The following is a 27,749-nucleotide window of genomic DNA, read 5'->3' as shown; positions in this document are numbered from 1 at the left end:
AGTAGTAGCATTAGGCCAGAGAAAGGTGGTTTTGAAGGCAGATGACAGCATAAAACTGATTGATGTGAGAGGAACAGTCACAATTGAATTCAAGAGGGCTGTTCAGCAGACAGCCATCTGAATGTAATACAGGTTCTTGAATTAAACTCTTCTGGTGTGTGGTTTGAAGTGGAAATGGCCCAGAGCCCTCCTTTTACCAGCACGGGATTCTTCTGAATGTGGGTCAGGAAGTCAGACTCTATGGGCACCATTCTCTCTGAAGAACACTGAATGGAGGGGTTCTAGGAAAAAACACAGAGAACAAGCATCTAAGGGGGTTGGGCATCAGGAATTCATGAGGGACAGAGAGATCCAAGTAAAGGGCATTAGCTGGGGAGCTGTACACAGTCCTTGAGTACCTGGGGGTGGAAAACCTCTAACTCTGTCCACACAGGCACCCCATTCAGCTCCACAGGCACAGAGAAGTTGATGCTGACAGGCAGGTCCCTCTGTCCCAGATTGTTCACCTGCACAGAGGGCAGTGAGAGCAAAGACCATGCCAAATGCCATATCCCTCCCTAGTTGCTGGCTGCTAGCCCCCTGCCACAGCCCATGCTCTTGAGTCAGTATCACTTGCCTGGTATCTATGCTGAGCCTGGCTGCTTTCCTCCCAGTCCAAGGCTGAGAAGTTGAGGTACTTGGTGGACTGTTCATGGCTGGGGAGAAAAGAGGCACAGATGGATTTGAAGTTCCTTGAGGGACTCCTAAAGAGGCTCAAGTTAGCATCATGACAGGATAGGTAGCCAGTGGGGCCTTGGGGTGGCCTTCAATGAATTCTGTGACTGATCTGAGGTAATGGGAGGATTTAGGGAGCAGGGCTGGGCTTCAAGCTGGGTGCAAGCTTCTTGCAGAAGCTGTCAATGGAGTAAACTGCCAAGGAGGCTGGCAGAGAGCACCGTGAAAGGGACCCAGAGCTATGCCATTGACTCACTAGAGAGCAGGGGCCAAACCATCCCTCTTTGTGTCTCTGTTTTCCTTTCAGGCCTTCATGGGCACAGAGGATACAGGATATGCATGTGAGACCCAGCAAAGTTTTGGGGAGACTTGGACTTATACTATTGGTAAATGTTTACTGGACACTACCACTGTCTGGCCTCCCACAGACCTTCCTTCCTCTCCTGTTTCCTTGGCTTTTCTTGGTCCTGGGACTTAGAGGTGAGGGAAGGCCTAACAGTACTCTTTACTGGATCTCAGCGTAACAATTCCTCCTGAGCCCTACCCAAGCCCATGTGTGGAGACCCAGTGGCCAGCCTGGCTCCTCACACAGGTGGGTGGGCTCACCTCTGGCCCTTCTTGCTCCACTTCTTGGGTACCTGTCCTTTGCCCACACAGTCCTAATTCTAGACCACTTCCACTCTAAACTCTCATCCCTCCTCTGTGAGGAGCTTCCCCAAAATGCCCCAGCCTCATCCTGTGGGCCTCTCTGAATGCTCCCACCCACAGAGTCAAATCAGCTGAGTACAGCTGAACTGTAGGGCCAAATATGCCTAGATATGCCCTGCCCATGGGTTTCCAGTACACACTCCAGCAAACAAGCTCAGAGCATGCACCTGGCTGGGCTGCTGAGACCTCCCAATGTGGAGATGTGAATTAGAATGTGACACTGGGCAGGAGGAGGGTGTCCAATGAGGCACAAGGGCAGAACTAGCACAGGGAAAGGTACCCAGGCTAAGCCACACAGACTTGTTGCATATCATGGATGTATACATCCCACAAGGGCAGGAGATTGTGTCTAGTTTTGATTATACAATACAGACTCAATAAATTTTTGTTGAATTTCAAATGAATTTATGGAAAGCAGCCAGAGCACTGTGCTTAGAACACAGGAAATGCTAGGAAGCTATTTACTGAAAGAAGGTGTCTGCTCCAACACATGACTTGACTCCTGAGTTTTAAACACCTCATCTATTACCCTTCCTGGAGCAGCATTTTAAGCTCTTTTTCTTTTATCTAACTTCTCCCTGAAATTTGACCTCTACAGCAAGCAGGTCATTTGTCTCTATACCTCCCAAAAGGGACTGGGAAGAGGAGGAGTAGCAGGTCTAACGCCCTGCAGGTGTAAATCTGTTCCTTTCAATGAAGAGTTGTCTCACCCAAATGTCAATGACTCCTTTGAGAACCACTGCTGGCTAATCCCAATGCCATGGACTCTCACATTTAGCAGAGGCCTCCCCTGACAGAAGGCTCTAGCTGCTCTTGGAAACTCAGCCTCAGAGTACAGAACCATGGAGAGGTCCTTGATGAGATTCTGTCTTGGATCAGAGTAACCTCACTTCCAAATAAAGCTGTAGGAATCTTGAGACATGGAAATGTCTCATATTTCTCAGGAAACCCAGGAAAATCTTGGTGTTTCTAAAAAAGCCTTCTGAGAACTGTAACCTCTATTAAATGTATAACAATAATATTATTACAATTATTATTATCATAGCTATCCCGCAATAAACACTCGATATTTAATTAGTAAGTGCTAGCAGTATCATCTACCAATTGAAAAGGTGGTGATAAAACCTGAATGTTCCAGATGTTGAAATGCTGCAGGGGATAAAATCCTTTCCTAGCCCCATCAGAGTGATAGAGAAGAACGCTTTTGAGCTGGTGGTATGGTACCTGCTGATCACAGTGTAGATGGCATACTTCACCATGAGCTCCATCTGAAAGGTGGTCTTGCTGGTCCTGGGAGTAGTATTTTCACTGGAGAAAGAGGAGGAGCCTAATTGGCAAGGACCCCAGAGGAGGAGGCTAGGGGCAAGGAGGCACTGCCCCCGGCCTGGCCCAGCTCACCTGCTCACATTAGCTGTCAGAAGCAACCTATCACCCAGTATGGCCTTGGGGGAGACGTCAAAGGTGACCATGAAGGTCATCTGAGGAAGAGGCAAGAATGAGGGAGTCACCAAGAAATGAGACAGGGTAGGGGCAGGTAAGCAGTGGGTGGGCAGAAGCAAGGCTGACCTTAGCACCCTCACGGAAGATGAGGTGGTTGATGCTGCAACGGGTGCTCTGAGTACTCTGGCCCTGGGCTGGGGTGCCATCACAGGTCAGGCTTGGGGAGTGTGCCTGCAGCTGGTTCTAGGCAAGGGCAAGTAAAGAAAAGGCAGGTGAGCATTGTTTAATATTCTAAAGAGACTCCATGAAGTAGTGAGTTTCCTGGTATGTATCTTAAGGTTATGTTTTTTAAAATATCTTCAGACACTGTCTGGTCAAATTTCTTCCTAATGTAGAAATGCCAGATTTATTAGAGTTTACCCTCTTTATTTTTTGTTCTTTTAAAAGAGCTTTTTATTATGGAAATTTTCAAACATACTCAAAAGTAGAAAGACAGACTAGATAAGTCAACCCTCTTTGTTTCCATCACTCAATTTAAATTTCTACTCTTGTTTTATTCAGCTGCTTGACAATTTTTTCTGAATAATTTAAAGCACATTCTGGATATCACACCATTGTATCCAGAAACACTTCAGTGTATGCCACTAACAGATAAGGGTATTTTTTAACATAACCACAAGACTTAAGAAATCACACTCAATAAAATAACTCCTTAATACTAGCTAATATCCAGGTCATGTTCAGTCTTCACATTTTCTCCAATAATGTTATTTTGCAGCTCATTTTTATTTATTTTTTACAGCTATTTTTAAAATCAATATCCAACGAAGGTTCACATATTGCATTTGGTTGACACATCTAGTAGTACATTCAATGATAGGGTGCTCAACCCTCACACAGCCAGAATTTGCCATTCCTAGTGCATTCCTTCATACATAAATCAAAATATGCTCCCATTGGGAATATCACTAGCCTAAGAGAGACATCGGAGACCAACCAACCAAATGGAAAGTATAGACCTAGTTTAGATGTTTGTTCAAATAAACCAGCTGTAAAAAAGATATTTTTGAGACAATTAAGGAAATTAGACTATGGTCTAAATACAAAGGAATCATTCATTTTGTTGGATGTGATCATGAGATTGGGGTCATGTAAGATGTGTGGGAGGAATGCAATGACATGTTGTCTGGGACTTGTTTTAAAATACATCAGCAAAGGGAAAAAACCCAGATGAAATAAATGTGGTCAAATGTTAATAATTGTTGAATTTGGATGATAAATTGTGGGGAGGTTTGTTGAACTACCTCCTATTTTTGTAAATGTTTAACATTTCATAATAAAATTTTCATTAAACAACCTGTTTCTCTTTGACTCCCTGTTGTCCTAGTTCTATCTTCTAGAACAGAGATTGCCAAATGACAGCTCACCATCGATTTTTATAAATAATTTTTTATTGGAAAACAGCTATGCTCATTCATATACATACTTTCATTGTCAATGGCTACTTTCATTCTACAACAGCAGAGGTGAATAGATGTGACAGACACTGTGTGACCCACAAAGCTGAAATATTTATCATCTAGTCCTTCATAGAAAAAGTGAAATCAGTAACCAAATGGTTAACAAGACTAATATGTGCAACTACAACTTTTTACCCAAATTTGCTTGTTCTCAGAATGTGGCCTACCACCACGTTTCTGTAGAAACAGTCTTGCCTAAAACCATGATAACAAAACACTTGATTTAGGTGTTTTGCAGAGACTCAGGCCTCATCAAGAAACTGGCCAGAACTGATCAGGACCACTGACTGCCTCTTTGACCATGCACAAATGCACAAGGGGTGAACTTTTGGCATAGAAGGGCCTAAAACTCCACTCTTGAATCATGCTAAGAAAACCATCTTCTGGTAATACGTAACATGCATGACAGCTTATGCAAAAGCTTCTCACGGTGCAGATAACAAAATGACCGCAATCCTCCCCTACTTATTAACTTCCTTTATCTGATTCTAAAGTCATATCACTCTTCTCCCCTATAACCAGACCTTGTTTTATTTGCCTTTAAATATCCCTGACTCTCCCTTTCCTTATGCAATGTCTCAATGATTGGCTTTACTGCACATTGAGGGTATGGACTTGGATTTGGTTACAAATTTGGCAAACCAGCCAGGAACTCTGCCTATGATTTGTCTACTCTCCAGCCAGTAAAAGTAACAGGAGGTTGGTGATAAGTCCAAGGAGTGTCCTAGGCTCTTTTGTTCTAGACACCATCCCAGGGGCACCACCCCAACTTGGCACCACTGACTTTCTATGTTTAATTTAACTCTGTGGCAAGGAAACATCTTTTGGTTTGGACAGACATCTTTTCAAGAGTATTTTGGTATGATAGCACGTGAGCTTATTTCTTATTCTCATTCAGTTGCCTCAAAATAGGTAGGGGCATTTGGTTTGGTTCTCTTAGCCTCCTTTTCTTGCTTAACTAAGAAAAGTTTCCTAGGGTGCTAAGTGAAATAAGTCAGTCAGAGAAAGACAATACCATATGATTTAACTCATATGTGGTACTTAAGGAACAAAACAGATGAACACAGGGGAAGGGAAGGAAAAATAAAATAAGATAAAGACAGAGGGGGAGGCAAACCATAAGAGACTCTTAAGTAATAGAGAACAAACTGAGGGTTGCTGGAGGGGAAGTAGATGGGGGGGGATGGGATAAATGGGTAATGGGCATTAAGGAGGGCACTTGTTGGAATGAGCACAGGGTGCTATATGTAAGTGATGAATCACTAAATTCTACTCTTGAAACCAATATTACGCTATATGCTCTATATTAAGTAACTTGAATTTAAATAAAATCTTGGAAGAAAAAAATAAAATAAACATAAAAAGAAAAGGTTGACTAGAAAACTTTTTGGTTCAGTCAGTGAAGACCCAACTTTCAGAGAGGAACTAGAGACTAGGAAGCCATTTGGTTCAGTAGGTGAAGCCCCAACTTTTAGTGAGGAACTAAATGCTCACAGTAGTACTCTCTGAGCTTCATCTGGTATGTTTGTTGCTGCAGCTTTTGGCATCTTTGCATAATACCAGCCATGTTCTAATTAGAAAATGAGAAATGACTATTTGATTTCTGCATGTAGCCCTTTGGGCTATACTCTCCAAAATTGGGCAGTGTTTAGTTATGAAACTATGAAAAAATTATCTTTTTTTGCAAACTGCTTGGCCAAGATATGTTACATTCTGGAGAAAAATGGCCATTAATTAATGGATTCATAAATTATAATACCATTTTACAGTTAGATATTTGTAAAAGGGAAGGTAAATGGGACGAAATACCTTCTGTTCAGTCTTTTATGATTTTGTATCAGAATAAGCTGGCTCAGAAAAGATGTAAAATTTTACTTCAACAACATAGTGACACTAAAAAATCTGTGTTGCCTGAATCCAACTGGAGAAAAGAGGATAATTTACTGATTATTGAATTAAACCCCCAAAGGGGGTGCCAGAGCAGCTGCCCCTCCACAGCAGCTCCATTCCAACAACTTGAGCACCAAAGGGACCCTGAACCAGGTCCCCTTACCTTCGGGGGGGGGGGGCAGAGTTTGGAAAGATTTCCCCTTCTCATATGCAGCAGGGTGTTTAATTCATCCAGGGAATCACTGATTCCTGAGGATGGCAATATCTGCTAACACAGGTCCCAATTGGATGTTCAGACGCTGGAAGAATGATTTGGGTCCACTCTCCATTCTCTACCTCAGATTTGTTTAATTGAAAAAACAATATGCTTACTTATAGAGATGACCCCAAGAGGATGGAAAATTTGTTTTCATCTATTTTTGCCACTCACAACCCACTTAGGTAGAGGTACAAAATCTGTTAAATACTTTCCTCACTTCTAAGGAATGCTGCATGTGGCCAGGAAAAGGCTAGAGAAGAAGCTAATCAGCTACATGCTGAAACCCCAGTAACCCCTTAAGAGCTGATTCCATGATGGCCATTGCTGCTGTGGATCCCAACTGGAGTGTCAACGTTGGAGACTGCAGTTAGCTTGAACACTATCAGGATTGCATTTTAGCTGGATTAAGAAAAGGAGTCCCTAAGCAAAGGAGTGTAAATAAGAGTCAAGAAGTTAAAACTGAATGAGAACCCTTCAGAATTTCCTGAAAGAATTTTTGAGACACATCAGAAATAAACTGATATTGATCCTGAGGCACCAGAAATTTTTAAGATGATCAATATGATGTTTATCAAACAAAACGTATCTGGAAATTCAAAAAAAAAAAAAAAAAAAACTCCAAAAGCTGCATTGGTAATGCCCTTCACAATTGTTTGAAACTGTCTTTGAAGTTTTTAACAGTATCAACAGAGACCAAGCACAAGAAATAAAAGAGCACCAGAAAATGAAACAGCATGTTGCCTTGTTAACTGCGGCCTTAACTCAAGGAAATCCAAGACCAGGCCAGGGACCCCTAGAGGGTGAGATCGACAACAGATAAGAAATTCAGGTGCCCCAATTTGGGTCTTGTCAATATGCCTATTGTAAAGAAGAGGGCCATTGGAAAAGAGAATGCCCTAGGCTCATGAGTTCTCTTAAGGGGACAGAGTCCCAAAATGCCCACCAGATACCTTAACTGGCTGATAGTGACTAACAATGAAGGGGATCAGGGGTTCCTTTAAATCTTGTAAAGCCTATCATCATATACCACAAGGAACCCCAAATAACAATGGCAATGGGAAATAGACTCATGGACTTTTTACTGATGTGAGGGCCACATATTCAGTACTCTGGGTTCTCTCTGCTATAGCTGTACCAAGAGTTTTGGGAGAAGTATTGACTAAAACCTTCCCACAACCACTAAACTGCCAAATGGGACAAATTCACCTTAAACGCAGATTTCTGAATATGCCCGAATGTCCCATCCCTTTACTGGGCTTTGATCTATTAACTAAACTGAATGCTAGAGTTAATTTTGCTATTGGATCCATAGATATAAAGGTACCACCAGAACAAGCTTCATCAAGGTAGAGAAGTTCTATTAGAGCTGCCTGAAGAAATCATCTGAAAAGTAAGATCAGATGTTTGGATGGATAGGAAGCCAGGACAAGCAAAAGCAGGGACACTTGTACATATTAAGTTTTGTGATGGGAATTCCAAACTTCAGATAGTACCCATTAAAGAAACAAACTAAAAGGGGGAATTCAGCCTGTCCTCTCTGCCTTCTTAGAATTTGGCCTTCTCCACTGTTGCCAGTCCACATACAATGCACCTATTTTTTTCTGTTTATTTATTCATTTTGAGAGAGAGAGAGCATGCAAGCACATGTGAGTGTGGAGGAGTGGCATAGAGAGAGGAAGAGAGAAAATCCCAAGCAGGCTCCACACTCAGTGCAGAGCTCAACACAGGGCTCTATCCCACGATCATAAGATCATGACCTTAGATGAAATCAAGAGTTGGATGCTCAACCAACTGAGCCACCCAGGCACCCCTACAATACACCTATTTTGCCTGTACAAATTTAAGAGCCATTAACCAAACTGTAGAAGATATCCACCTGGTGGTAACTAATTCATATACTCTCTTAACAACCTTGCCGGAGACTTTCAATGGTTTACTTTTCTAGATTTAAAAGATGCATTCTCTTACATCCCTCTCAGTTCAGACTCCCAAAAACTGTTTGCATTTGGAAAGAACCTGAGACTAAGAATAAGCATCAATATTGCTGGATGGTCCTTCCCTAAGGTTTTAAGAACTCTCTCTGCATTTTGAGGAAAGTCTTAGCCACAGACTTAAGGGACCTCCAATTATAAGGGGGAACCTTCCTTCAATATGTAGTTGATATTTTGGTTGCAAGCAAGACTAGAGAAACCTCAGACCAAAATATGATTTTGACCCTAAACTTCCTGAATTAGCAAGTCTATAAAGCCTCAAAGAAAAAGTCCCAAATCTCTCAAACATGTGTTAAATATCAAACTGTCAAAGGGACAAAGGAATCTGCTCCAGACCGAAGGGAAGCATTAGCAAAGGGTCACAGTGCTCATTACCAAAAGACAGTTGCATGGATTCCTAGGCATCACTGGATTTTTCCACATTTGGATTCCTGATTTTTTAAAATATAATTTATTGTCAAATTGGTTTCCATACAACACCCAGTGCTCATCCCAACAAGTGCTCCCCTCCATGCCCATCACCCACTTTCCCCTTTCTCCCACCACCATCTACCCTTAGTTTTTTCTCAGTCCTTAAGATTCATCACTAAACCTCTCTATGAAATTCTTAAAGGAAGAAATAATGAACTTCTTGATTGGACTGGAGAATGTCATTAGGCATTCCAAGTTGTTAAAGAAAAGCTACTCACAGCTCCTGCTTTGAGCCTTCCATATATCAGGAAGCCTTTTGATTTGTCTGTCCATGAGAGTCAGGGGATCAGTCTTGGGAGTGCTAACTCAGAATTTGGGCAACATAAAAAGATCTGTCGCTATTTTTTCTAAATAATTAGATCTAACAACCAAGGGATGGCCAATGTGTGTGAGAGCAATAACAGCCACTTGTAATCTATTACAAGTAGAAAAATTTGCTTTGGGGTATCCTACCACACTGCATACTCCACATTTACGTACTCTTCCTACTGGAACAAAAGGGTGGCTACTGGCTCACCTCTAGAAGATTAGGCAAATATCAGGTTGTCCTATTGTACAACCCCAATGTTACTTAGAAAGCGGTCTCCACCTTGAACCCAGCCACATTGCTCTCCAACAACACTGAGGGACACATACATGACTGTATACAGATAATTAACAAGTTTATTCCAGCCATCCTGATTTTATGGATCTGACACTGGAAAATCCAGACTTTGAGATGTTTGTGGACTGGAGCAGTATATCATGGATCACGGACAATAAAGAGCTGGATATGCAGTGATGACCCATCAGTAGAAGCTCTCTCACCAGGTACCTCCACTCAGAAAGCTGAAGCCATAGCTCTCATAAGAGCCCTCCATTTAGGTATGACAAGACAGTGACTATTTTTACTTATTCTAAATACACCTTTTTACCAGTCCATGCACATGCAGAGCCATTTTGAAGGAAAGAGGTTTGTTAAATTCAGGAAATAGGGAAATTGAACATGACAAAGAGACTTTACAAGTACTAGAAGCTGTTTTGGAACTCAAGGAGGTAGCTATTGTCCCCTGCTGAGGACACCAGAAATTGGACTGTTTTCTTGCCAAAGGTAACAATCAGGCATGATCATACAAAGACTTCAAAAACCCTCTATAACAGCTTTAGTACCAGACATAGACTTAACTAAATACCAACTCTAACCTTCCTCTGAAGACCTAAGAAGAGCTAAGAAATGGATATTTGGACATATTTCTGGCATTGAAACTGGCTGGAAATATAATAAATAAGGAATAAACCTTAACCTAGAACATCTTATGGAAGAGATAATTAGTGATATTCACAAAGCACCTGTTATGGACATAATGCTGCTCTTTAATCATATATTATGGATCCCAATATTTAGAAAACTGTTCAAAAATAGTTGAAAAATGTGACATTTGTGCTAAAAAAAAAAATCCTAGGACCGAACCCCCACCAGTCCTAAAAGATATAGAACTTAGAGACACCAAACCTGGAGAAAATTGGTAGGAAGATTTTACCATGATGCCGAAAACAACAGGTAACTTTCAATATTTGCTAGAATTTACAGACACCTCTACAAGTTGGGTTGAGTTTTTTTCATGCCATTCAGAGAAGTTTTCAGAAGTTTTCAAAACACTTTAAAACCAATCCTAGGTTTGGATTGCCACTAACAATTCAGAGAGACAATGAAGCAGCATTTGTGGCTAAGGTCACACAAGCAGTATCTAACGCCTTGGGCACTTGATGGAGACTACATACTTCCTAGAGACACCAATATTCTGGGAAAACAGGAAAAAAAATGAACCATATGCTTAAAAAACTTTGGTAAAAATCTGCCAAGAAACCAACTTAACTGGGAAAAAAGGTCTTGTCAGTTGCCCTGCTTCAGTAAGAGTGGCTTCTAGAAGTAGGCTTGGTTTAATCCCCTATGAAATGTTTTATGAAAGACACTTTCTGTATTCTTTTCATGACTTAGGAGTTCCAGGTGGGGCTCGTGTTAGGGATTTGGATACTATCGGGTACATTGATTCTTTGGGAAATATTCTAAGTGCTATACATACATTTGCTTCTATCAGGTTGATGCATTTCACAGATGTATTCTTACACCGCTTGAATCTTGGAGACTTGGTGTTATTAAACACCTTGAATAAGAAGCACCTGGAGGATCAACTCCAACCTCAGTTGACAGGACCTTATGAGGTGCTGTTGACCACCATTCTTCAGTGAAACTGAAGGGAATTAAGCCATAGATTTACCACACTCAAGCTGGTTCCACAAGAATCCATTGGTTCCCTATGTCCTGTCAACAAGAACATAGGGAAAAACTCTGCTTGGACCAGAAAGCCTGAGATGGACCTGAAACTGCTACTTGGGAGAACTGGTCTAAAGAAACCAATAGATAAGTAACAAATGACCTATTAATAGTTTATACACTATGAATGTTATTCCATTTTCTATTTGCATTTTCCTGTTACATTTCCTATTTATATTTCCTATTTACATTTCCTAAGTAATTTCCTATTACAATCTCTCGAGTTTGGAAAGATAACTCCATGATTAGGATTTCTCAAATGTCATATACCTATTGGATATGTCACCCTAAACCACACTCAGTGTACAACCACAATGACCCAATAGTAATGCCTGTAACCAACTTTTCTCTGATCCCTAATTTTTCAATACATCTAAATCAATGCACTCCATTAGCTTAGAGTCAGGTTAATCAACTTGGCCTCCCTCATTTTCCTTATCCTTTATTTTTCTCCCAACTATCCCAAAATATGGGCCTCTCACATTCAATGATTGGAATACACCCCAGAAGCTTGTATTTCTCCTTTTGTTTACAATATAATCATAACAGTTAATAATTTCACCTCTTGTTAAATTAATTGACCCTTTTTCCTTTCATCACCTTTTAGAGATTTTTGAGAAACATGCTGTTTTAAAAGTTACTCATCTTGAGCACTGAGTGTTGTGTGTAAATGATGAACCACTGGAATTTACCCCCAAAACCAAGAGCACACTGTACACACTGTATGTTAGCCAATTTGATGATAAATTATATTTAAAAAACAATAATAAAATAAAATGTGTACTTAAAACAAAAACAAATAAACTTTTAAAAATTGAAAAAAAAAAAGTTACTCATCTTGTCCTGCTCCTCTCTGTACAATACTGAAAACTAAAAGAACTTGACAACATAGGACCCCCACACCCTTCTGTGTTACTCTCTTACCAATTACACCAAACTTAACTATACTTGTTCTTGGTTTCAAATAATACAATGATTCTGCAAAATGAAAGTATTGACCCCAATAAACTAAGAGAAGTGCTATGTGAACCCCAGGTTACATTTTTGTTTGTGGATATCAACACTTCCCTTGGCAATATGAATGTTTATGTGGCTAGCACATGGGAGGTACTTGTCTCCTAGGACATTTGGTCACCCCTTTTTTCATATATAATTCTAATAAAAGCAGACGTTTGACAAGTCCTCTCAACTGTTCTACAGGTTAAAGAGAGAAATCACAAAATATTCTGATTATTTTCCCAGAAGTCAGGAAGATGGAATTTGGTACATGTTTGGGAGACCATTATTGCCAAGGTGTTGAAATGACATCACATGAACATATGATAAGAAATTCTTCAGTAACTTTAGGAATTATTAAATAAAATAAAACTTCCCAAGCCATAGCGGCCCAACAAAAGGCCTTGGGCAGGAATAGTTTTATATAATATAATTTAATATTAATATAATTTGTAAAATATATAATTTTATATAATATAATATATAATAGTTTTATATAACATAATTTAGATTATATTTTAGCAGAGCAAGGAGGTGTTTGTGTAAAAGCTAATTCATCATGCAGCATATACATTAGCACTTCCTCAGAAATTGAAGCTTGTATTTACAAAATAAGACAACAAGCTACTTGGTTACAACAAGTCTCCCCTAATGTCCCAGACTCAGATTTGGACTCGTTTTCCAGGTTATTTTCTTGGATCCTCCAAGAAATTAGATAAATTTCCCTAGGATTATTCATATTCCTACTTCTCCTTTGCTACTTAATCATAAAATGTGGTATAAAATGTACAAAAATTATTAACCAAAGTACAAAAATTTTGGTAATGCAAAATGTTAGCTTACAACATGGAACAAAGGATATTTCCAAATAAGTGCGAAAAGTTTCCATTCCTCTAACCCTGATCTACACACTATTTCAGCAGGAAGTAGCTAGAGTAGTCATCATCCCAGTTCCCTCAAGAATGAGGAATAATCAAAAGACAGTGGGCATGGAAACCAGTAACCAAAGAGTTAACAGGACTAATAAGTGCAACTGCAACTTTTTACCCAAATCTGCTTGTTCTCAGAATGCAGCCTGCCACCATGTCTCTGTAGATAACAGTCTTGCCTGATGCCATGATAACAGAAGGTTGATTTAGTTGTCCTGCAGAGACTCAAGCCTTCACTAAGAAACTGACCAGAACCAGGGAATACACATGGCAGAGAGGTAGGGGGACCCAAAGCTTCCTAGTCCCTCAAACACAGCAGTGTTGAGGCCAAAGGACTTTGAATTCCAAGAGTCCGGGCCACAGAGTGACAGAGACATCTCCAGGGGCCCACAAGGACAAACTGGTGGGCCATAGGTGTATGATTGTGAACTGGGAGAGATAAAATGGGTGGCATAGGCATGAAGGGGAGGGATCCCCTTCTGTGGAGAGACAAAGGGGAGAGAAAGAGAGGCTGTGGAAGTGTAAGACTATATTTGGACAAGAGAGAAACCACAGACCTGAGATCAAAAAAAAAAAAAAAAAAAAGAAAGAAATATCCAATTTCTAACTTCGAGGCTTTCTCTGGACTGGAGTCAGCTGCCCTGTTCTCGCACCTGGAAAGGAGGGGAGCCCACCCAGGGCTCAGTAACTAGTTCAGCGACACAGTCCACAGTGGGAGAAAGCAATCCCCTCCCTCATGTGCTGTGGGAAGAATGTATACAGCCATTCAAAGGAAAAAGCACCCTGCCTGTGCCCACCAGCCAGAAACCATTTATCGGTGGGGTGGAGCGGCACTTCTCCCGGAACTGAGGTGCACAGAGTGGGACCCTTTAAGACATCAGGGTTTGAATCCCAGCTGAGCACTAGGGAGGCATAGGAGTCGAGTCAGTGGAGCAAAGAAAAAAAATAGGCCTGCTTATGCCCACACAGTGCTGCGAGGACTACCTGAGCAGAGTGGTTTGGAACACCTGGTCTGGGGAGGAGAGACTGGGGTGTCACCATTTTTCTCCCCATCACCAACAAGGTGGGGCTTCAGAGAAGGGACAGCAGGCCCACAGTGGAGGCGGGACTCACCTACACCAAACCATACCCTTCAACACCAGATAACTACATATCTACCAGAGATTGACATTGACCAACCAGGCACCCCCTCTTCCAGATGAGCGCTGCCACCGGTTCCAAGGCACCCAGAGGTTTTGCCTTTCCAAATTTAATTCTTGGACAATTCTTAGTTTATATATTTTTTCTTCCTTTTCTCCTTATTTCTTCCCTTCCCTAGTCTGGGTATTCAGGTTGTTGGTTTGTTTAAGCAGACATATTTAATCTATTTTCTTTATACCTGTTCTATATCTCCCTCTTTATTTTCCCCTCTCTCTTTCTCTCTCTCTCTCTCACTCTCTCTCTGAATTAAGCCATATAGTTCTCTGCCTGGTCAATTTTCTTTTCTTTTCTTTTTCCCTTCCACGGTCATTTTTCTCTTTGTATGGGATAAGGCCTGTTCCACCACTCCCACCACCCCCTTTTTTAAAAATTTTTTTTCCAGGGTTACTTTAATGAACAAATCAAAGCACACCTGGTACAGAGTCCAAAACATCACTACGAGGAGGGAAATAAAGAAGCTAGAGTCACAACAACAGAGAGTACATAACACACTCCAAAAAAACACCTCCTGAAGGTCCAGGTCCTGGACAGTGTATAGTAGTGCTCGCAGGTGCAGGACACAAAAGTTTCTAAAACACAGAAGGGACAGAAAACTAGCCAAAATGATGAAACAGAAGGATTCTCCTCAAAATAAATTCCAGGAAGAAATGACAGCTAAAGAATTGATCACAACAGATATAAACAATATAACTGAACAAGAATTTAGAATAATAGTCATAAGATTAATCACTGGGCTTGAAAAAAAAACATAGAAGACAGCAGGGAATCTATTGCTGCAGAGATCAAGGAACTAAAAAATAGTCATGATGAATTTAAAAATGCTGTAAATGAGGTGCAAAATAAACTAAAGGTGCTGACACTGAACACTGAAGAGGCAGAGGGGAGATTAGGTGAAATAGAGGATACAATTATGGAAAAAGATGAAGCTGAGAAAAAGAGAGATAAAAAAAAATTCTCGACCATAAGGGGAGAATTAGAGAACTAAGTGATTCAATGAAATGGAATAATATCCATATCATAGGAGTTTCAGGATAAGAAGGGAGAGAGATAGGAGCAATTTGAACAAATCATAGCTGAGAACTTCCCCAATCTGGGGAAAGAAACAAACATTGAAATCCAGGAGGCACAGAAAGCTCCCTTCAGATGCAACAGGAATCGATCTTCTGCATAACATATCATAGTGAAACTGTCAAGATGAAAAGATAAAGAGAGAATTCTAAAAGCAAGAGATCTTAAAGGGGACTCTGTGAGGAATGTTGCAAAGACTACAAAGGACCAGAGACATCACCAAAAAGATGAAACCTACAGATAACAAATTAACATTAAATCCACATCTTTCAATAATAACACTGAATGTAAATGGACTAAATGCTCCAATCAAAAGACATAGGGTATCAGAATGGATTAAAAAAAAAAAAGACCCATCAATTTTCTGTCTACCTTTAGACCTGAGGACACCTTCAGATTGAAAGTGAGGGGATGGAGAACCATCTATCATGCTACTGTAAGTCAAAAGAAAACTGGAGTAGCCATACTTGTATCAGACAAACTAGATTTTAAACTAAAGGCTGTAACAAGAAATGAAGAAGGGCATTATGTCATAATTACAGGGTCTATCCATCAAGAAGAGCTAACAATTATAAATGTTTATGCGCCCAATTTGAGAGCTCCAAAATATATAAAACAATCACAAACATAAGCAATCTTGTTATAAGAATATGGTAATTGCAGGTGACTTTAATATTCCACTTACAACAATGGACAGATCATATAGGCAGAAGATCAATAAAGAAACAATGGCCCTGAATGATATACTGGACCAGATGGACTTGACAGATATTTTCAGAACTTTTCATCCAAAAGCAGCAGAATACACATTCTTCTCGAGTGCACATGGAATGTTCTCCAAGATAGATCATATACTGGGTCACAAAACATCCATCAATAAATATAAAAGAATTTAGATCATACCATGAACATTTTCAGATCACAATGCCATGAAACTTGAAATCAACCACAGGAAAAAGTTTGGAAAACCTCCAAATGCGTGGAGGTTAAAGAACATCCTACTAAAGAATGAATGGGTCAACCAGGCAATTAAAGAAGAAATTTAAAAATTTATGGAAACAAATGAAAATGAAAACACGACAGTCAAAACCATTTGGGATGCAGTAAAGGTTGTCTTAAGGGGAAAACACATTGCAATCCAGGCCTATCTCAAAAAACAAGAAAAATCCCAAATACAAAATCTAACAGCAAACTTAAAGGAACTAGAAGCAGAACAACAAAGAAACCCCAAGGCCAGGAGAAAAAGAGAAATAATAAAGATCAGAGCAGAAATAAACAATATAGAATTTAAAAAAAAACAAAACCAGTAGAACAGATCAATGAAACTAAGAGCTGATTTTTTGAAAAAATAAGTAAAATTGATAAACCCCTAGCCAGACTTCTTAAAAAGAAAAGAGAGAGGACCCAAATAGATAAAATCACGAATGAAAATGGATTTATCACAACCAATCCCTCAGAAATACAAGCAGTTATCAGAGAATACTATGAAAAATTATATGCCAATAAACTGGACAACCTGGAAGAAATGGACAAATTCCTATACACCCACACACTACCAAAACTCAAACGGGAAGAAACAGAAAATTTGAACAGATTGATAACTAGTGAAGAAATTGAATCAGTTATCAAAAATGCCCCAACAAACAAGAGTCCTGGGCCAGATGGCTTCCCAGTGGAATTCTACCAGACATTTAAATCAGACTTAATACCTATCCTTCTCAAGCTGTTCCAAAAATAGAAATGGAAGGAAAAGTTCTGGACTCATTCCATGAAGCCAGCATTACACTGATTCCCAAACCAGAGACCCCACAAAAAAGGAGAACTACAGGCCAATATCCCTGATGAATATGGATGCAAAAATTCTCAACAAGATACTAGCAAATCGAATTCAACAGCATATAAAAACAATTATTCACCATGATCAAGTGGGATTCATTCCTGGGATGCAGGGCTGGTTCAATATTTGCAAAGCAATCAATGTGATACATCACATTAATTAAAGAAAGGCTAAGAACCATATGATCCTGTCAACAGATGCAGAAAAAGCATTTGACAAATTACAGCATCCTTTCTTAATAAAAAAACTCTCAAGAAAGTCGGGATAGAAAGAACATACCGGAACATCATAAAAGCCATATATGAAAAGCCCACAGCTAATATCATCCTCAATGGGGAAAAACTGAGACCTTTCCCCCTGAGATCAGGAACAGGACAAGGATGTCTACTCTCACCACTGTTGTTTAACATAGTGTTGGAAGTCCTAGCATCACCTATCAGATGACAAAATGAAATAGAAAGCATCAAAATTGGCAAAGAAGTTGAGCTTTCACTTTTCGCAGATGACTTGATATTCCACATGGACAACCGGAAAGACTCCACCAAAAAGCTGCTAGAACTGATACATTAATTCAGCAAAGTCACAGGGTACAAAATCAATGTACAGAAGTCTGTTGCATTTCTATACACCAATAATGAAGCAACAGAAAGAGAAATCAAGACTTCGATCCCACTTACAATTGCACCAAGAACCATAAAATACCTAGGAATAAACCTAACCAAAGATGTAAAAGATCTGTATGCTGAAAACTATAGAAAACTTATGAAGGAAATTGAAGAAGACACAAAGAAATGGAAAAACATTCCGTGCTCATGGATTGGAAGAATAAATATTGTTAAACTGTCAATACAACCAAAGCTATCTACACATTCACTGCAGTCCCAATCAAAATCGCACCAGCATTCTTCTCAAAGCTAGAACAAACAATCCCAAAATTTGTATGGAATCAGAAAAGACCCTAAATAGCCAAAGTAATGTTGAAAAAGAAAACCAAAGCGGGGGGCATCACAATCCCAGACTTAGGCTCTACTACAAAGCTGTAATCATCAAGACAGTATGGTACTGGCACAAAAAACAGACACATAGACCAATGGAATAAATAGAGACCCCAGAATTGGACCCATAAATGTATGGCCAACTAATTTTTGACAAAGCGGGAAAGAGTATCCAATGGAAAAAAGATAGTATCTTTAACAAATGGTGCTGGAAGAACTGGACAGCAAGCAACATGCAGAAGAATGAAACTGGACCACTTTCTTACACCATACACAAAAATAAACTCAAAATGAATGAAAGACCTAAATGTGAGACAGGAAACTATCAAAACTCTAGAGGAGAAAACAGGCAACAACCTCTTTGACCTCAGCCGCAGTAATTTCTTGCTTGACACATCTCCAAAGGCAAGAGAATTAAAAGCAAAAGTGAAGTATTGGGACCTCATCAAGATAAATAGCTCTGCACTGCAAAGGAAACAATCAACCAAACTAAAAGGCAACTGACAGAATGGGAAAAGATATTTGCAAATGACATACCAGATAAGGACTTAGCATCCAAAATCTGTAAAGAACTTACCAAATTCAACACCCAAAAAATAAATAATCCAATCAAGAAATGGGCAGAAGACATGAATAGAGACTTTTCCATAGAAGACATCCAGATGGCAAAAAGACACATGAAAAGATGCTCAACACACTCATCATCAGGGAAATACAAATCAAAACCACACTGAGATACCACCTCACACTGGTCAGAGTGGCTAAAATTAACAACTCAGGAAACAACAGATGCTGGCGAGGATGTGGAGAAACGGGAACCCTCTTGTACTGTTGGTGGGAATGCAAACTGGTGCAGCCACTCTGGAAACCAGTGTGGAGGTTCCTCAAATAATTAAAAATAGAACTGCCCTACAACCCAGGAACAGAACTACTAGGAATTTATCCAAAGGAAACAGGAGCGCTGATGCATAGGGGCACATGTACCCGTATAGCAGCTCTTATGGGTGCTATATAGCCAAATTATGGAAACAATAGCCAAATTATGGAAAGATCCTAAATGCCCATCAAGTGACGGATGGATAAAGAAGATGTGGTTTATATGTACAATGGAATGCTGCTTAGCATTGAAAAAGAATGAAATCTGGCCATTTGCAGCAACGTGGATGGAACTGAAGGGTATTATGCTAAGTGAAATAAGTCAGTCAGAGAAAGACAGATACCATATGTTCTCACTCATATGTGGATCCTGAGAAACTTAACAGAAGGCCATGGGGGAGGGGAAGGGGAAAAAAAGTTACAGAGAGGGAGGGAGGCAAACCATAAGAGCCTCTTAAATACTGAGAACAAACTGAGGGTTGATGGGGGTTGGGGGAGAGGGGAAAGTGGGTGATGGGCATTAAGGAGGGCACCTGTTGGGATGAGCACTGGGTGTTGTATGGAAACCAATTTGACAATAAATTATATTTAATAAAAAATAAATAATAAAAATAAATAAATAAACATTTAAATTTTTTTAATTAATAAATAAAAGGTTTAAAAAGAAAAAGAAACTGACCAGAACCAGTCATGACCACTGACTGTCTCTGAGAATGCACATATGTCCAATGTATGAACTTTTGACATAGAAGGGCCTAAAACCCTACTCTCAGATCATATTATGGACACCAATCTCTGGTTGTGGATTGCATGAAAACATATGTAGAAGCTTCTCGCAGGCACAGATGACAAAATGACTTCAACCTTCCCCTACTTATTAATTTCCTTTATCTGATTTTGAAGTCATGTAGCTCCTCTCCCCTATAGCCAGACTCTTTTTTTGTTTGTTGCCTTAAAAATCTCTGACTCTCCCCCTTAGAGAAGGTGGATTTGAGGCTGGATTTCCCATCTCCTGGTTGGGCTGCCTCTCGAATAAACCCTTCCCATGCTGCGTATTCAATGTCTCAGTGACTGGCTTTGCTGTGCACTAGGCATACAGACTGAGGTTTGATTACCAAAGTATCCAAAGCCCTGATCTATAGAAACCAATAAATTCAACTCTTTCTTCTACAGAACAGTGTTTTAAACTATTTGAGGGCCAAGCTGTTTTATTTAAAGAGGAATACTTATATGGTGTGGAAAACAAAGAAATTTAAGGCAGGGTCCCCTTTCTCTCCACATTTGCAGCCTTGTGGGAATTAATTTCTGATAGTATCTCTAAAATACAATACCCAGAGTTGAACACAGCATGAGCCAAGGCAAGCTCCAGCAATATAACCATATTCATCCAACTATGATCACCCCAGTCCTCTTGGCTTACAAGAGGCTGCTAAGCAATGGTGGCACCTGCCTGAGCTCTAAACCAAGCACAGGAGTCTCTGCTGACCCCCAGCCATCAGCTGCTTTCTTCCCCAGATACCTGGCTCCCTGCCACACGACGATAAGACAGCCCTGGAGGGTAGAAGAAGGTGATTGTGGTTCCATAGGAGTCTTCACCATCATTCCACACTGTCACTTTCATATTCAGCTCCAGGGTACTCCCCACCACCAGAGTCTTCAAGCTAGTTGTTGGGGTAGAGGGCAGGAGATAATTCTGGGACTGGGGCTAGAAATGGTCTGGGGATAAAACACAGAGTGAGGAAGTAGGGAAGAAATGGGGTACAGGTTGTCTGTTTCTGAGCACAGGGTAGAAATGTTAGGGAGAGCCAGAGCAGGAGCTCCAGGTTCAAGAAGAGGGGTTGGGGAACCAGGGCAGGTCTAAGGAGTGGTAGCTCACCCTGAGAAGTCAAAGGAGATGCCAAGGTCATCCTGACAGACATGGTCAGTTCCACAATTCTTCTCAAAGGGAAGCTGAAAGGGAAGGCAAATGAGGTTTTCCCCAAGTTCTGGAGTCCACACCCTCCACTCCTTTCTGGAAGATTCCAGTACCAGGACTCACAGAGGCCACGAAGTATCGCTGAGCATCCACAGCCAAGACAGGCTGGAGGTTTCCAAAGGAAGGGATAGGTTTGCCCACCAGAGAGAAGTTGAGACGCAAGGTGATGGGGGTCACTGAGTCCTCCACACAGGCCTAGAGAATGGACATTGAAAACAGCAGTGGCTAAGGAATGCATCCTCACAGTCACTAGCTGTGTCTTGTTCCCTCATCTGTAAAATGTAAAATTTGTGTGCAATGACTATAATTCCACCATGCAGAACCTCTGCTTTGCCTATTTTCTGCCTTGAATTCCTTACCCCCAGCCTCCTACACAGCTCATTCATTCTATTCAGGATCTCCCCAAACTCTACCTGCTCAAGAGGTCTCCCCAATACCTTCTCTGCTCTCCTCCCTGACTTTATCCTTTTTTTTAATTTTTAAATGTTTATTCTCTTTTTTTTTTTTTTTTGAAAGAGAGAGAGAGAGAGAGCAAGTGGGAGAGGGGCAGAGAGAGGGAGACACAGCATCCAAAGCAGGCTCTAGGCTCTGAGCTGTCAGCACAGAGCCTGACACAGGGCTCGAACTTATGAACCACAAGATCATGACCTGAGCTGAAGTCAGATGCTCAACCGACTGAGCCACCCAGGTGCCCCGACTTTATCTTTCTTCATAGCATTCATCACTATCTGACATCTATTATCTAGGAACTTGATTGCTTTTGGCCTTCCCCTAGAGTTTCCCATGATCATGCTGTGTCCCCAGTGCCTCAGACAAGGCCTGTCTCAGAGAAGCAGTTCCTAAAAGAATCCCAGTACATCAACCCATAGCTCTCTAAACCAGTGGTTCTATCCTAAAATCCAGCTATGTAGCCTTAGCAATTACAGGTGACCCATCCATTTATTCGTTTGCTCACTCACTCATTCAGCTAACAATGTTATGCACCTCCTGTATGCCAGGTGCTGTGCTGGGGCTGAACCACAGTGAGAATCAGAACACACTCTGTTCTTTCCCTGCCCAGCCCACTGCCAGCCTCAGAATCTCTGCCATCCCCAGGACTTCAAAGTCCCCTTACCAGGAGGAGCAACCTCACGGTCTCACAGTACTGTCTCAGCCCAAGGACTCGGATATGAGTCAGATTCCGGGCTTTTGTCTCCTCAAAGATGGCACGGGGATTCTGGCGGCCAGGGTCGAGGGTCAGGTCAAAGGTCACAGAGCTTTGGAGGTCACCTGCAGGGGAAAGGAGGGGATAAGGAGAGATGAGAGAGCCAGAAATGCCTCAGGTGGACAAGGTTCAAGGTAGGAGACAGGAGTCCTGAGCTGAGGGATTCCAAGTGTCAGGGTATCTTGGGTCAAAGAGGAGAGGACTCACCCAGCCGATTCTTGGGACTTTCATAAATACGAAGGCAGACGTTGGCATCACCCAGTGCCTTGACAGAGGCTGTCTCTTCCCGACATTCAAACACAGACCTGGCAATCTCTGCAGATGTGAATTGGATATTCATCCACACCCTGAGCACAGGTCTGGTCCTATGAGTGGAAAACTGAGCTGATGGCAGGCCCTTGATCCCAGGAAGACAACGTGGGATGGGGATTGGGAGGCTGGAGTCCTACGTGGACTTAGGATACCATCTGGAAGTGTCTGAGAAAGGCTTTCTCACCTTAGCAACACCACCTGCCCCTGGGCCCCCACAGCCAGGTCCACCAGTCCATCCAGGGTAAGGTCCTGACCCCCACTCAGTGACTGCCCAAAATACTGGAGGCTGGGGGAGAGCTGGGAGCCTGAGATCCGCTGGCGAGAAAGGGAACGGCAAGTCAAGTTGAGGGTGAGGGAAACGAGTTGGAAATTAGCAACAAGAGGAACAGGAAGGTATGAATGTGGGAGACAGAAAGAAGAGGTGAGTAGTGAAAAGATGTCACCAGAAGTGCTTAAAAAGAGGAGGTGGGGTGGGGCAATGATGACTAAAGAAAAGGAAAGATCCCTAAGACATAAGTGAAGACATGGTGATTGAAAGGCTGGCCTGGCGACCTGGGTCTCATTCATTCATTAATTTACTTAGTCTCAGGTTCAATTATGGAGCCTCCACTCATGAGCATGAGGCCTTGGGCCAGGATCTGATCTTACTGTGCCTCAGTTTCCTCATGCTTCATATGGGGATAATAATACCTCAGAGTTTAGCTGTGAGTAGTAAATGAATTAATGCATATAGTTCTTTGAACAGCACCTGGAAAAGTCACTAGTCAGTTACTGATTATGATGAGTATTAGGGCTAAATGGGACCTCAGAGCTCATCTGACCCCACCTCCTACTTTTCAGACAGTGCCAAGGCCACATGACCTTTAAGAGATCAGCTCCATATCTGAAATCAGATCCTCTGACACCATGCCCAAGGCCCCTTTTTGCTCCCAAGGGCGACCATATCTCTTCAGAGGACAAGGGATGGGAAGTGGCTGTACCCATAATAAAATGCTCTGGAAACTTGCCTCCCCTGTGCATTCCTTCTCTTTTATTTCCATTGCCCCTGTAATGACAAATCCCTTGAAGAATGTGTCCTTTAAAATCTCTGGACACTGCTGGGACTGGAAGACATTAAGCATAGTCATATTAAATAAAGAGTAATTTACCAATTACTAAGGGTGTCTAGAAAGGAAGAGGCAGGAAGTGATATACAAACCCAGTCAAATGGCTTCATGCTCAAGAAAACTGATCTTACCACCATATCCTCAGGTTTGTGTGGGGCCCAGTGGGAACAGGGTAAGTCCTTCCCAGTCAAGTATGTTGTGGGATACATCATGGTGGGAAGGAGGAAAATCATGGTGGGCCAGCAAATCTGGAAAGGTCTCCTCTTAGAGTCCTTATACCCTCTTGGGTATAACTCAAGTGATATTTGCAATTGAGATTTTTCATAGATATGCTTCTAAGCAGCTGTAGCAACGTGAAGTTAAACAGGTGGTGTGGAATGAATGCAGTTTCTTGACATCTGGTGTTATTGTCAACAAAGCCTTTCACCCTCTTCTTAAACTTCCAAGTTCTTTAGTGGCGCCTGGGTGGGTCAGTAGATTAAGCGTCTGACTCCTGATTTCAGCTCAGGTCATGATCTGCTAGCTTGTAGCAATGCAGAACCTGCTTGGGATTATCTCTCTACCTCTCTCTGTCTGCCCCTCTACTACTAGCACACCCTCACTCTTGCTCTCTCTCAAAATGAATAAGTAAACTTAAAAAAAAATTCCAAGTTATTTAGAACCCCTCCCATTGTTAAACTGTATTAACAATAGTTGATTATAATACTGTAACACCAATTATATGCCAGGCACATGTGTATATTTATACTATGTATGTACTCTATATGTACTAACTCATTTAATCCTCACAGAAGCAGCCAAGTGAGGTTGGTTCTCTTATTATCACCATTTTACAGATGAGGAAACTGAACACAGAGAGATTGTAATGACTAAGACCATGTAGCTGGGAAGTAACAGAACTGTAGAGACCTTCTTTGACATTTTTGTTGTAACAACTTTTTGAGATATAGTTCACACACCATACAATTTACTCTTTTAAAGCATACAAGTCAGTGGTTTTAGGATGTTCTCAGAGTTATGCTACCATCACCAAATCAATGTTAGAACATTTTGATCACCCCCCAAGAAAACCCATACCCCTTATCACCCACACCCATGTTCCTCATTTTCCTCCATTGCCAGTCCCTGACAACCCCCAATCTACTTTCTATCTCTGTGGATTTACCTATTCTGGACATTTCATATAAATGGAATCATACAATATGTGCCCTTTTGTTTCTGGCTTCTTTTTACTTAGCATTATGTTTTCAAGCTTCATCCATGTTGTAGCAAATACTAGTATTTCATTCCTTTCATGGCCAAGTAATATTCCATCATATAGGTATTTATTTACAACAGAATTTATCTGCTCATCAGTTAATGGATATTTGGATTATTTCCATATTTTGGATATTATGAATAATGCCCCTATGAACATTGATGTATAACTTTTTGTGTGGACATAAGGTTTCAATTCTCTTGGGTGGAATTGCTGAGTCATACAGTAACTCTACGTACAACCTTTTGAGGAACTGCCAGATGTGTTCCAAAGTAGCTGCAGCATTTTACATTCACACCAGCAGTGTTTACGGATACCAAACATTCAACATTCTCACCAACACTACTTATGATCTATCTTTTTATTCTAGCCATGCCAGTGGCTGTGAAATGGTATCTCACAGTGGTTTTGATTTGCTGATGACTGATGACTAATGATGTTTGACATCTTTTCATGTGCATATTGGTCCTTTGTATATCATCTTTGGAGACATGTCTATTCAAATCCTTTGCCTATTTTTTAATTGAGGCTTTCTTTAACTTTTGCCATGAGAAGAAACCCTCCCTTTTCAGGAGAACCTGCCCCAAGGATGAAGTACTCCTGCCTAGACAGATATTTGGCAGGATTACTAATGACATGAGGAAATAGTCATAAAGCATCAAAGGAGAAGGGGTGAATAGACAGGCACACAGAGGCAGCCCAACCTAAACTGGCAACAGGGAGCCACCAAGAGAGCCAGCACTGGGTTAGAAGTCAGGAAATTGAAGCCTCCCTCATCACCATTCCTAATCCACAATAAACCTTGGACAAATCACTGATTTTCTCCATGCCCCAGATTTCATCTCTAACATAGGTTTGCTAATGCCTGGCTTATGTACCTTGTAAAGCTGCTGGGGGATTAACAGGTCTGGATAGAGAGCTCACTCAAGAATCAAGTCCTAGATTTACACAGGAGAAGATGGTGGCATAGGAGGACACTGGGCTCACTGCGTCCTGCTGGTCACTTGAATTCCACCCACATCTGCCTAAATAACCCAGAAAACTGCCAGAAGACTAGCAGAACGGACTCCCCGGAGCCAAGCATAGACAAGAGGTCCACGGAAGAGGGTAGGAAGGGTAGAGAGGCGGTGTGTGCTACACGGACTGGTGGGAGGGAGCCAGGACGGTGGAGGGGCAGCCTGCCTGGCAAGGTGGAATCCCCTACTCTGGCTTGAAAAAGTGGAGGGGCCAGACTTCGTGAGTTCTGACAGCCAGTGGGACTTAACATCTGGAATGTTATAAGTCACCAGCTCGGCTCAGAGAGCAGGAGGGCGAGAGGACACCAGGAGGGAGAGGTGTTGAGCCCTGGAAGACAGAGCTCAGCTCAGCAGGGAACAAAGGCACTGGCCAGCGCCATCTCTCCCTCCCATCCCCCAGCCGAAATTCCAAAGGGAACCATTCCCTGTCACTGAAATTGCTTGCACCACGCAAACACCCAATGCTGTGCCTCTGTGGATCCATCCCTTCGACGGGTCTGCCTGCCTCCCTCCCAGTGCTGCAGGGCCCCTTGTGCAGGGGAACACTGATAGCAAAGTGAGCTAAGCCTGCCCCTCCCACCCCTGTACACCTAGGGGATCCACCCCAGCTAATATGCCAGATCCCATCAAAGCAGCACCACAAGCCTGGCAGTGTGCAAGTAGCCCAGACAGGGGCCACACCACTCCACAGTGAGTCCTGCCCCTGGGAGAGCGGAACATAAAGTACACACCAGTCTGACTGTGGCCCCAGCGGTGGGCTGGGGACAGACATGAGGTCTGACTGTGGCCCCACCCACCAACTCAAGTTACTCCAGACAGCACAGGGGAAGTGCCCTGCAGTTCTGCGCCACTCCAGGGACTATCCAAAATGATGAAATGGAAGAATTCTCCTCAAAAGAAACTCCAGGTAATAGCAACATCTAATGAATTGACCAAAAATGATTTAAGCAATATAACAGAACAAGAATTTAGAATAATCATCATAAAATTAATCGCTGGGTTTGTAAAAAGTATAAAGGACAACAGAGAATCTATTGCTACAGAGATCAAGGGACTAAGAAACAGTCATGAGAGCTAAAAAAAAAAAAAAATGCTATAAATGAGGTGCAAAATAAAATGGAGGCGACCACAGCTCGGATTGAAGAGGCAGAGGAGAGAATAGGTGAATTAGAAGATAAAACTATGGAAAAAGAAGAAGCTGAGAAAAAGGGAAATTAAAAAATCCATGACTATGAGGTGAAAATTAGAGAACTAAGTGATGCAATGAAACGGAACAATACCCGTATAATAGGAATTCCAGAAGAGAGAGAGAAAGGGGCTGAAGGTGTACTTGAACAAATCATAGCTGGGAACTTCCCTGATCTGGGGAAGGAAAAAGGCATTGAAATCTAAGAGGCACAGAGAACTCCCTTCAGACATAACTTAGATCGATCTTCTGCATGACATATGGTGAAACTGGCAAAATACAAGGATAAAGAGAAAATTCTGAAAGCAGCTAATGCTAAATAGGCTCTAACTTACAAAGGTAGACAGATGAGAATAGTAGCAGACCTATCTACTGAAATTTGGCAGGCCAGAAAGGAATGGCAGGAAATCTTCAATGTGATGAACAGAAAAAAATATGCAGCTGAGAATCCTTTATCCAGCAAGTCTGTCATTCAGAACAAAAG

General features: G+C 41.5%; 1 protein-coding gene across 1 annotated transcript in view; it reads right to left on the bottom strand.

Moving 5' to 3' along the window:
* The window catches only part of LOC122209730 (integrin alpha-X-like), a 28,559-nt gene extending 4,253 nt beyond the window's left edge, over positions 1-24,306 (bottom strand). Inside the window, exons 1-12 of the mRNA XM_042921854.1 lie at positions 22,884-24,306; positions 22,595-22,752; positions 22,298-22,452; positions 21,247-21,378; positions 21,085-21,158; positions 20,728-20,869; positions 2,989-3,105; positions 2,821-2,900; positions 2,647-2,730; positions 617-695; positions 399-506; positions 198-281 (exon numbers count right to left, since the gene is read on the bottom strand). Of these exons, the coding sequence (XP_042777788.1) occupies positions 198-281; positions 399-506; positions 617-695; positions 2,647-2,730; positions 2,821-2,900; positions 2,989-3,105; positions 20,728-20,869; positions 21,085-21,158; positions 21,247-21,378; positions 22,298-22,452; positions 22,595-22,752; positions 22,884-23,266 (1,596 nt within the window). The 5' untranslated portion in view covers positions 23,267-24,306. The remainder of the gene's footprint in view (positions 1-197; positions 282-398; positions 507-616; positions 696-2,646; positions 2,731-2,820; positions 2,901-2,988; positions 3,106-20,727; positions 20,870-21,084; positions 21,159-21,246; positions 21,379-22,297; positions 22,453-22,594; positions 22,753-22,883) is intronic.
* Between the last annotated feature and the right edge of the window lie 3,443 nt (positions 24,307-27,749).

Source organism: Panthera leo, chromosome E3 (genome assembly GCF_018350215.1).
Source record: "Panthera leo isolate Ple1 chromosome E3, P.leo_Ple1_pat1.1, whole genome shotgun sequence".
NCBI classification, from domain to species: Eukaryota; Metazoa; Chordata; class Mammalia; order Carnivora; family Felidae; genus Panthera; species Panthera leo.
This window is presented reverse-complemented; position numbering and strand designations above follow the sequence as displayed.